General features: G+C 37.0%; 1 protein-coding gene across 1 annotated transcript in view; it reads left to right on the top strand.

Moving 5' to 3' along the window:
• The window catches only part of ABCA12 (ATP binding cassette subfamily A member 12), a 793,480-nt gene that overhangs the window by 351,265 nt on the left and 429,411 nt on the right, over positions 1–12,804 (top strand). Inside the window, exons 32-34 of the mRNA XM_044075367.1 lie at positions 467–621; positions 720–829; positions 12,048–12,175. Coding sequence (XP_043931302.1) covers positions 467–621; positions 720–829; positions 12,048–12,175 — 393 coding nt within the window. The remainder of the gene's footprint in view (positions 1–466; positions 622–719; positions 830–12,047; positions 12,176–12,804) is intronic.

Genomic DNA, 12,804 nt, shown 5'->3' with positions numbered 1-12,804 from the left:
AACATATGTATTAGTCACCTAAGTGACATCAGTGTACCTCTGTGTAGTACAACATATATATGTCACCTAAGTGACACCAGCATATTTCTGTGTAGTACAACATATGTATTAGTAACCTAAGTGACATCAGTATATGTCTGTGCAGTACAACACATGTATTGGTTTGATAATCCATGGACGACTTTTTTTGATGTATTGGATGGATAATAAAAAATGTGTTGTTCATTTGCAGATGATAAATAGCTTGTTTTGTGTAACAAGTAACTGAAATGCCCCACCTCATAACAATGTTTAACAAGATCTTTGATATTTGTTGAATTAATATTTCCATTTCTACCCACACTGCTTCTTATTTTCTCACTTTCTAGAGCTCACATCAATAATCATTATTATTATTATTACAATGCAGCTGCAGAGCTAAAATCACCACTTTGCAATGACAAATGTGTTTATGTTTGTTGTACAGATCGTTCTTAACCAGAACTGGACATACCTAAATGATCGCTTGACTCAAGCTATAAGAACAGTGAGTAGTGCCAGCTGTGCCACTGTGACTAATTTTGTATTTAACACGCTTTTGGAGAACTCAACAAAGATCAATTTAAGCAGCGGCAGCAAATTGTAAGAACATAATCTAAGTGAATCATCATTCATTACACCAGATCAAAAGACTAAAACATACAATCCTACTAATGCACTGTTTATTTTATCCCTTTTAGGATTCCTGAACTCAGTGAGTTTGAAAATCTCACTCCAGTACTTGATATCATAAAGAACGTCACTTCAACGCTTAATTTTTCTGTAGCCAATTCTTCAAACGGCGATATTGGTAAACATTTTAAGTTGAAGATATAAATTATGTATAATATCAAACTTCACACTTTGCCTGCTCAAACATAGCCCAGCATTAGGGAAATGCATATCATCATCAGTGTGTTATTCGTTGTCAGAGTGTGCCAAAAGTGTCTAGAGCTTTGGGTCACAAACCCATTTTATACCCCTGTGAAAATATGCAATAAATATATGCTGTGGAGAGTTTACTTGCACCTTTTGAATTTCACAGTAACTGTTCTCTCTTAGAAAAAAACTTGTTGTGTAAAAAGATATTATGCATCTTGCCTGGCAGTCTCTTGTAACACTAGCATGATATATACATATATATATATATATATATATATATATATATATATATATATATATATATATATATATATATATATATATATATATATATATATATATATATATATATATTTTACATCTGGTTACAGAAAATAATTAGTCATACAATATACCTAATTCTGTGTGCTTTACTTGAATCAGTTTTTAATGGCTAGCACTTTTGTGCATGTACCTCTTTCACAATAAAAGGAATCAGAACCCAAAGTTTGTTTCCTAGTATGAGATTGCAGAGAAAGAGCAGAAGCCTATGATTATCTGGCTGCAAAAGTGCATCAGAAATAATTCCAACTATTGTAAGATCAAAATGTATAAGACGTGCAAGGTGGGCAGGTGCAGGGACCCCATGGTGCAGAACACTAAAGTCCTTATTGCAACCCAGATGACTCATATTTGATTACCATTATGGGATGTGTAGAGGCAATGAGAGGTAGGCTAGGAGTGAGTGACTGATGTCAGTTCACCCATCTTGGAGGTGGGGTGACAAACCTAAGCTCATTACAATATAGTAACATTAAAGGCATCATAGTTTTTGTGCTGCAAGCAAGTCTACCCATTAGTAAGCAGTTTTTCATCCACAAAAGCATGCATGCACCTACTAACACAGTAACATACTGAGCTTGCAAAGGCTGCCATGCTGAGTTAGTGGGTGTCAGGATATGGAGCAGAAGCAAGCAGCTCAAGCAGATAAATATGACATGCGACAAATCCAGCCAGTAAAATGAAACAATTAACATCACATGGAACAGTGCAAGCAATCATAGGATTGTTAGAAATTATATTTATTAGACGTGATTTAAAAGTTTTTTAAAAGATAAATGATTTATTTTAAATGTATTAATGCTTAAGTATATTTTAGAAAAGTCATCTTTATCACATGACTGCTTTGTTACTCATATAATTATAGGCCTGTATTTAAATGGGAAATGAAGCTGGAATTTTTAAACTGACCCAAAAAGTATTGTTTCAAAAGCTTTTATCTCATCTTGTTGTAATAAATTGGTTACACTTTCTATGGCTGTGAGATGAATTGCTTTGTTTTACTGAGTGCTAGGATATACTCCTCATCAGGAATATGGCCCTGCATAGCATCACCGGATGTGGCTGTGTGTTTAGACTAGAGAGGTTAAGGAGGATCTTCAGTCATAGAAGAGTAAGGCTCAAGCTTCCAATCACAATTTTCTTCCTTCAGTGATGGATTGGGGTAGACACCTTTACAGCACATATCCACTGAAAAGGTTAGACACTCAAACAATTCCCCTGTTGGAATGAGATACTCAGTGTCCTGCCTTTTCCAACAGCATTGTGGAAACAAAAATAAAAAATGAAATGGCACTGCTACATGAGATGGTGCATCAGGTGCCCAGACTGCATTTTAGCTGTCTACCCACTATTATGACTGTGCATGTTGTCATGGGTGCTTGGTAGTCCTAGCAGCGGACTGTATCCCATGCCATGGCTGAGCACTGCTTATCTCACCCTGGGTCTTTGGTGGCTCCATCCCTGGACTCCATCTAATACCATGGCTGATCACTGAGTGCATGGCCATGGGTTCTTGGTGGTCCCAGCTATAGACCATGTTCCAAACCATGGCGGAGTACTAATCATATCACCCTGGGTCTTCAGTGGTTCTAGCCCTGGTCAGTGTCTGGTACCATGATTGAGCAATGACTATGAAGCCAACATTTATTGGTGGTTCTAGCCCATCTGAGTAAATTTGCAGGTCTGCCATTTGAATAGTATGTAAGGAAGTAATGTGGCAGATGGCTGAAAAACCTATAGAGAAGTTGTGGATACAAAATGTGCATTAAATTGTACATACTAAATGTAGCAGATGTTTGTCTGAGACTCTTAAGGTACACGTTTCTAAAGATCTATGCTAACGTGCATTATGTGTCTTAAACAATATGATACTGGAGATAGACTGGTCTTTTGCTTCTGGAAATGTCAGACATCAGTATTATAGTGATGGCTGTCAGATGAGGTGAGAGTGCACTACAGTGAACTCCTTAAAGATACTGCCCTACAACCTCATAATGACTGCAGCAAAAGGCACCTCTTAAACTAGGCAGAATGTACTGTAGATCAGAATCCTATGCCATCATTCAGATGTGACAAGGAAGGGTGGGGCACACTGTGGCATTTAAGGCCGCAGTGAAGATGTCAACATGGGAGTGCTGATTAGACATATGCAGCCATTTACAGCTCCTGCAAAGGTGTTTTTTTTAAGGTATACAGCAAACCTGTGAGATACCTAGGCTTCATGACTCATAATGCATTCTAAGTGAAAGGCCTGCAGCAGTCCTAATCCTTATTGCCTTATTGTTTACTGCCCTTTCAAGAATAGACATATTGCCAAACCAACAGAAGGTGTCTGTGTAAATTAGCTGCTCAATTAGATGGTGTGGCGAGGCTCTGTGCATCCATAAAATATCTCAGATTTCCTCATACTCTATACATTCACATCAATACCCATTGTGCACTTATACTGGTTTAAAATGGAACTGCTCTGTTCATGTAGAATTCTAGCCTCTTTATGCTATAGTGAAATTGAATGTTAATAACCATATTTGTCCTGTTTTGGCATTACCTCAGAAGCCAAGAAGGTAATGCGGGTCTTGCCATTCAGCCTGGCTCCTACATAAGTTCTCAGTGTTTCAGTGATTTATAATGCAGGGCCAATCAGAGACATAATTATATTGTGCCAGACTGCTGAACAAATTCTGAAGGAGCAGCACATGGTACCCAATCAGAATACCAACTGCTCCAAACCTAGATGATAAATGAGTTCTTGCGGAGCACATTGTATGCAATGTGCACATGCCAAGGGGAAATGAGGATCAAAAGCTATGTAAAAAATAAACAAAATTCTGACATAAGCTGAAATAATAAAACATGGTATATCATCAGGAAAAACTGTATCTGGTTGGGCTCTCTGTGTATCATTTCCACCACAACTTTTATGGTATATATAGCAGACTTATGCATTCATATTAATTCTGTAAATGAAATGAAGGTAATCTGGAAAATAAAGAAGAAAATAAAATCAACAATACACAGTCAACTTTCATCAAATTGCAATTTCATTTTTTTTGGCCAAGATACAAGCCCCTGCCACTTGCCCCCCAAACACACACACACATCTCTAAATATAATAACTCTAATATTGTATATCCTTGAGGGTATGGGGAAATATAGCATCACTATGTAAGTGGGTAAGTCTTAGAAAGAGATGACTAATGCAGTATTTTGCATATAATGACATAATGGGTAGACGAACAGTGATGATAATCTCTCGCCAAGAGGTTTCCTGTTTAGGGCACTATACAGCTGCAGTAGAATACTGAACAGCAAATGAGGATGATTTGCCATTGGTTTTATTCTCCTAGGAGTTTGAAAATGGAAGAGAATAAAATTAATTTGAAATGGTGGACACATGAAGAGAAAGGGGCAGATTTAGTGCACATGTTTTAAGAATGTAAGTAGGTGAGGAAAAATGTCAGAAGTGATTCAGGAATGACCATATATATTCAGGAGGAAGTTAGGAAGAAGGTGACATCTTAGTTTAAAATGAAAGGTACAGAGAAATAAGTGCTGGTAGATAAAAGTCCTCATAAATAAAAATTTGAAAGGGAATGGTGAATGTTTCTTTAGAGAGATATAAGAAGGTATAAAATAGGTAAGCTAAGTGTTTTAAAGGAATATGAGATAGAATGACACAGTATGAGTACAGTGATGATCCAACGATAGGAAGTATTCAAATATTAATAGTGAAGATGGAAGGGGTAGGGAAAAGTGAAGAGGAGGAGGAAGAGGTAGAAGATAATTGGGAAGGTGCAACGATAGTACTGTCCTGACAGTATAGGACAGGCAAGGCTATAAGATGTTTGAGAGTGAAGGATAAACAAGTGAGCATGAGTCTCTAGGAAAGAATGGGGAGGAAGAAAAGCTGTAACTACAGGAGGAAAGAATTCTGCAAATTAAATTAATAAATTGTATATACAGACATGTTAAGTTCTACTTAAGACTCTGAATTTGTTTATAGAAAACAGTTGTCTAATATTGCTCAGGGCGGCCATGATGGTGCAGAGGTTAGCGTTGCCGCCTCACAGCAAGAGGTTCTCTGGTTCGATTCTCGGCTGGGGTGCCTTCTGTGCAGAGTCTGCATGTCCTCCCTGTGGTTGCGTGGGTTTCCTCCAGGTGCTCCGGTTTCCTCCCACATCCCAAAGACATGCAGTAGGTGGATTGGACACTCTAAATTGGCCCTAGGTGTGAGTGTGTGCATGTGTGTGCCTTCTGTGGAAGGTTGGGCACTGGGCTGGCAACTCGACACTGTAAAACTCCACTGCCAATCATGAGCGGACAGATGATCCGCTGTTTTGCCTAAAGGAAGAATTATGAGCAGCAGTGTATGGCTTTTGAAACGGTTTCATAAATGTTGCAGGAAATGAAGAGATGGAATGGTTCTGCAGCCTTAATTTCTCTCTCATCATTGCTGTCAGCTTCATGTAGAAAATGTAACCTATGATCTCTTAAGGAGATTAATCTTGTGGTTGTGGGTTTCGTTCCTTCATTTTCCATTTCTATTGTGTAACTCTGAACATGTGAGTTAAGAAGACAGTGCTCCTGGGCCTAAACTGAAAATGGCATCAATTCAGTCAGACATCCCAGTCATCAGAATATCTACATAAAAATAAAATACATATCACTAGAGTAAGTTGTGACTTAATTGAGATTGCGCCTACTTTACTCCTCAACTGTGCTAACTGCAAGTGCTACACAGGTTCACAAATAATTGGTGGCAAAGTAACACATATGAGGATGTAAAGGTGACCTGGTGGCAATATAGCTTTCTACTGTTATGATATGAGGAGATAGTGTGATATTCATTATGAGACTATGAAATCCATTGCTATGTCAGGGTATTTAGCAATGGGTCTATATTAGATCACCAAATGCTTAAAAAAGCAAATGGTGATTGATAGACCCTATGTAAGCGAAAGCTTACAATGTCGAACTGTCAGAACAGTGATTTTTTCCAAGAGAAAAAAATCACTGTTCCAACAAAAAAAAAAAGAAAACACTTTAAACATTACATTGAGTGGGGGCTTCACCTCCCACACACCCCCTACTTAAATATACCAACTCCGAGACCTCACTACAGTGCCGAAAATGGCAAAGTAACGAAGTGGCCAAGCAAATTCTTTTCCAGGGAAAGAATTTGCTTAAAAGCCGCTTCGATATTTTGCCATTTCAGTCTTTTAAGTTCGACCAAGACGCATAAAAAGAATGCATCTTCGGTCTTCTAATAGGGAACCTTAAGCAACTATGGTGACCTCTGCAGGGTACACAGGAATTGACTTCTCTGAGTAGGATACATTGTTGAATGAATAAGCCTATATTTATAAATATTTGATAATGATTATGGAGGGAGCATGCTCCAATATGACGATTCTGATGTTTTGCCAATGGCCTGATGTGCTTCTGTAGTTAAGAATGCTGTGGTTTTGTATGCATAGTTGATTTATCATTTTTTTCTAGCTGGTACTGCAGACATAGTATACTAAAGAGTTTAGCCATACACCTTGTTAGTTGTTCCACAGGGATCCTCTTGCAGTATTTAATGATAAGGGAAAAGATAATTTAAGCGCATTTGCTTCACTGGATTTACTGGCGTTTATCTAAAAATTGTTGGGACTAGATTACTAATTTACTTACAATTTGGTGAACTATGGATCCACTAAGAACTGCATTTAGCAGTTTATGGTTATGTTGTCCTTTAGGTGAAATACAATCTCCCCACTTTATTTAAGACTCCCCTAAATATAGATTAAGTTTCAGCCTCTTTGCAAATGCTTGCTGTCTCTCTAGCATAATGCATTTTGAGACAATCTCTGTTCAGTCTAACAGTTTAATTACATTACAAGGTAAGCCTATATAATAATGTTGTTCTTTTTGTGTGAATTATGTGAAAGTTAATGTAGTTAATGTAACACACACACACACACACACACACACACACACACACACACACACACACACACACACACACACACACACACAATGCACACACAAACAAATACATACACACATATGATAACCACTTGAAATTCTGAGACTCATTATTAAGAATCTTAGAACAGTGAGACTGAATCACCAAAAATGCAGACTTAACATATACTAAGCTCAAGATGACCTCTTCTCTGAATATTCCCTTTTCTCCTAGGTCTGGCATTCTCAAAATTGGTATATACGAGCTCAAGAGTGTCTAGGGCTGGCCCCTGCATCAGGAGCAGAAGGATAAAGGAGATGTTCTGTGTTCAATACTCTGTTCTCCTTTATTTTCTGATTTTGTTTCACACACACACACACACACACACACACACACACACACACACACACACACACACACACACACACACACAAGAAATACCTATCAAGCTAGTCTTCACTGTGTAATGGTTTAAACCTCCTGTAGTGTACACCCATGAGATATGTGCAAATAACCCCTTTTGGAAATTAGCGTTTCAGCTACATGGCTTCTGAATGCCCATGACATCATATTTTATCTTTTTTTTAAGTCTGCACTTGTGCATTCAGGCCAACAGAGCCAAGCCACACTTGCTATAGAAATGTCACGTCATGTTTTGCCCTTTTTTCTGAGCTTGTCAGTACAGCATAAGAGATTTGTTTGGTCATACTTTAGAAACATGGTGCTTAATAATAAGCCTGCTGTTCATAACAGAATGGTGACTGGAAAATATTCCAAATAACATCCAAACCAAATGATAAAAAGTTCACACTGGCAAAGCATTTACTAAAAACTAAATGAAACAATTGGTAAAGCTAGAGTCTTCACTGTGTAATACCTTAAACCAACTGTAGGGTCAAACCATGGCATACATGGGTCATCTTTAAAACTCTGACTTACCAGAACATCGACTTTCAAATCACTGAGACAAGAACATTGAAACTTCACAATGCCAAACTCCTGGAAACATTGCAATTAAACTCTGGGAAAATAACCACTGGTCAACCATGGTGACCTTTGTCATGTTCCCCATTGTAGTGCAATCTCAGAGTTGGTATATTTAGTTGGGGGTGTGTGGGGGGTGCAGCCCCCTACACTGGTTGGATTAGTTTGCTTCTGTTCATGTTGTAGTGATTGGTGGCCCAGTGGTTACTTTGCCGGAGTTAAAGTGTGACGTTGCGGGACTTCGGCATTGTGAAGTTTCAACATTTTCATCTCAGTGATTTGCAAGCCGACATTCCAGTAAGTCAACGTTTTAAAGTATCCTGGGATACATACATATGACCCCTTAAATACTTGCCAGTATTTCAGCTGTATGGCTTCAGAATTCCCATGACTTTTTACTTTTTTTGTTTCACTTTTTTAAGTTTTTAATGGTACATTCAGGCCAATAAAGCCAAACCTCACTAGACGTGAACATGCCATGTATCACCCCTTTTTTTAGCTTGTCAGTGCAGCATAAGTGGATTGTTTAGCCATACTCTTATTTTTTTCTAAATGATTTGTCTGAGTAACCTTTCTGCCCTTCGGGTTGGATGCTATCTGGGATATTTTAAGTCAACCTACTGTTGTAGACATCAAGCCTGTTTTTTAGCTCTGTGACTAAAAATAAATAAAACAGCATACACCCTCACTATACTATAATATCATCACTACCTAGTCAGGACTATACTATAATATCATCACTACCTAGTTAGGACTATACTATAATATCATCACTACCTAGTTAGGACTATACTATAATATCATCACTACCTTGTCAGGACTATACTATAATATCATCACTACCTAGTTAGGACTATACTATAATATCATCACTACCTTGTCAGGACTATACTATAATATCATCACTACCTAGTTAGGACTATACTATAATATCATCACTACCTAGTCAGGACTATACTATAATATTGTCACTACCTAGTCAGGACTATACTATAATATCATCACTACCTAGTCAGGACTATACTATAATATCATCACTACCTAGTCAGGACTGTACTATAATATCATCACTACCTAGTCAGGACTATACTATAATATCATCACTACCTAGTCAGGACTATACTATAATACCATCACTACCTAGTTAGGACTATACTATAATATCATCACTATCTAGTTAGGACTATACTATAATATCATCACTACCTAGTCAGGACTATACTATAATATCATCACTACCTAGTCAGGACTATACTATAATATTATCACTACCTAGTCAGGACTATACTATAATATCATCACTACCTAGTCAGGACTATACTATAATATCATCACTACCTAGTCAAGACTATACTATAATATCATCACTACCTAGTCAGGAGTGTACTATAATATCATCACTACCTAGTCAGGACTATACTATAATATCATCACTACCTAGTTAGGACTATACTATAATATCATCACTACCTAGTCAGGACTATACTATAATATCATCACTACCTAGTCAGGACTATACTATAATATCATCACTACCTAGTCAGGACTTTACTATAATATCATCACTACCTAGTCAAGACTATACTATAATATCATAACTACCTACTGAGGACTATACTATAATATCATCACTACCTACTGAGGACTATACTATAATATCATCACTACCTAGTCAGGACTATACTATAATATCATCACTACCTAGTTAGGACTATACTATAATATCATCACTACCTACTGAGGACTATACTATAATATCATCACTACCTAGTCAGGACTATACTATAATATTATCACTACCTAGTCAGGACTATACTATAATATCATCACTACCTAGTCAGGACTATACTATAATATCATCACTACCTACTGAGGACTATACTATAATATCATCACTACCTAGTCAGGACTATACTATAATATTATCACTACCTAGTCAGGACTATACTATAATATCATCACTACCTAGTCAGGACTATACTATAATATCATCACTACCTAGTCAGGACTATACTATAATATCATCAATACCTAGTCAGGACTATACTATAATATCGTCACTACCTACTGAGGACTATACTATAATATCATCACTACCTAGTCAGGACTATGCTATAATATCATCACTACCTAGTTAGGACTATACTTTAATATCATCACTACCTAGTTAGGACTATACTATAATATCATCACTACCTAGTCAGGACTATACTATAATATCATCACTACCTAGTCAGGACTATACTATAATATCATCACTACCTAGTCAGGACTATACTATAATATCATCACTACCTAGACAGGACTATACTATAATATTATCACTACCTAGTCAGGACTATACTATAATATTATCACTACCTAGTCAGGTCTATAGTATAATATCATCACTACCTAGTCAGGACTATACTATAATATCATCACTACCTAGTCAGGACTGTACTATAATATCATCACTACCTAGTCAGGACTATACTATAATATCATCACAACCTAGTCAGGACTATACTATATTGTCATCACTACCTAGTCAGGACTATACTATAATATCATCACTACCTAGTCAGGACTATACTATAATATCATCACTACCTAGTTAGGATATAAGTGGTGCTATGAATACACTTGCTTCTGGAATTTGTTCACTTTCTCTTTACACTCATGGCCAAACATCAGCAATGGTGACTATATCACAGCATAATCCTCACCATAATCATCTATTAATGCTGTAATACTGTAATAAACTTTCCTATTAGGCTTCTGCATGGAATCCAGAGGAAAACTACCAGAAAGATCTGTAAGATGGAGAGGGGGTATGTTTAGAAACTGAAGGAGTTAGAATGCTTCAAACATGAAACCAGAAGAGACCTGGAAGATATTATGCTGGTGCACAAGCAGGGACATATGAAGGAGACCTTAGAGAGAGGAAGCAGTTCATAGGGATATTCTGCTCCCTGGCTGTCTGAAAGTACTTCTTCGTAGGAAATGCTGTAGACCCAAGGAAAGAACAATCAAACTGGGTGGTGGAGAGGAATCCACAAAGGTGTTCAATATATGACATTATTTAATGCCTGTTTACTGCCCTTCCGCGATGATGTCTGGCATCGGGCGGTCTGATGTACTACTGCGCCTGCGGTACTATCAAACTGTGAAACAAAAGCAGAGAAGAAAGCAAGATCGTTTTTTTTTTTTTTTCAGTGTCTAAATGAGTTTAACATAGCGAGACAATTTAAAAAAAAGCACGGACATCTCCTGTCTCATGTTAAACTCATTTAACATAGCGAGACAAAAAAAAAAGCAACTTGCTTTCTCCTCACAAAACACTGTCTCAACTATTAAAAAATGGGTTTTATATTTAAACTTTAAAAAAAATAAAAAAAACTGAACCCATTTAACATAGCGAGACAGTGTTTTGTTAAAAGTTATATTATACTAAAAAGTCCAATCAGCATGCACGTTTTGGGGGGGGGTCATGGTATAATATGGTATGAAACACATGAAAAAATGTATAGGGTCAGAGGAAGGGAAAAATATTAGATGCACTACATTCCAGACTTCAGAGGCTCATTGTCTGCTTCTGACATCGAGCAAACATATTGTAATGTAAAGTAACTTATTACAAAGCAATAACACTGATCCAAATGCTTAAAAGCTCTGGCTTCTCCTGATGTAGTTTAGCAAATATTATTCTGTATGTGAGAAATCAGATTTCAGCTAACCTCCTAGACTATTTTGTGATACATTTCTTCAGTTTCTGCACAGTAATTGTATACTGGCTCTCATCTCACATTTATCTAAATGTTATATTATGACCTGTTCAAACTACTGATAAATACAGTTCGGTTAATATATAAAATGTGTTAATCACTGGTATTATGCCCTTCTCTTTCAGGAAAACAAATGCGTGTTCTGTTTCAGAATATCACAACTATGAAGCAGCAGGCATTTGATATAGCTGGGTTAGACATGAGCATCATGGATTTGATAATGAAACAACCACTTCCCACAGACATTTGTAAGGTAGGTGAAAAAAATAATGAAGTGAAGAACTCAAGTTATTTGTATGCGAGATTTACATACGAAAATGTAGATGTTTAGGTGAAAGAACCAAAATAATGTCATCTTTGCTTTGCCTTGCTTTAATTAAACAGAGTGTAGTGCAGTTTATACTTTAAACACTACGAAGAAGATTGCACGTTGTTGAACCATATCATGAGTACAGTTCATTACATACAACAAGCCTTTCTACCAGGGTAGCTAGACAGAATAACATTCACCAGTTACTGCTTAGCATAAATGTTTTTTGCACCCTGCCAGCTCGTTCATTTTTACTCACGGTTTGAATGAAGTCACCTATTCAGCATATACGTACACAAGAAGGGCTTTCCTACTAATATGTAGTGTGAATTTTGTATCTTGTTAGTCCTACATATACCATCTCACTGAGAAATGTGAACTCAGTGCGTACCTTTCCACGGTCATTAAATGCTGTGAAGTATGGAAATATGAGGTTAGTGTCATAGCTGTATAAAACGTGATCACTCTTAATCCTGCTATTTCCATAGTACCTATCACTATAATTTTGCTAATCCCGTCAATCTAACAGACACCATATATTGCCCTTGTCTCTTACGATCCAGTGTCACATA

This window comes from Protopterus annectens, chromosome 6.part1 (assembly GCF_019279795.1).
Source record: "Protopterus annectens isolate FY-2018-M chromosome 6.part1, PAN1.0, whole genome shotgun sequence".
NCBI lineage: Eukaryota > Metazoa > Chordata > Ceratodontiformes > Protopteridae > Protopterus > Protopterus annectens.
The sequence above is the reverse complement of the archived record's forward strand: the minus strand, read 5'-3'. Positions and strand labels throughout refer to the sequence as shown.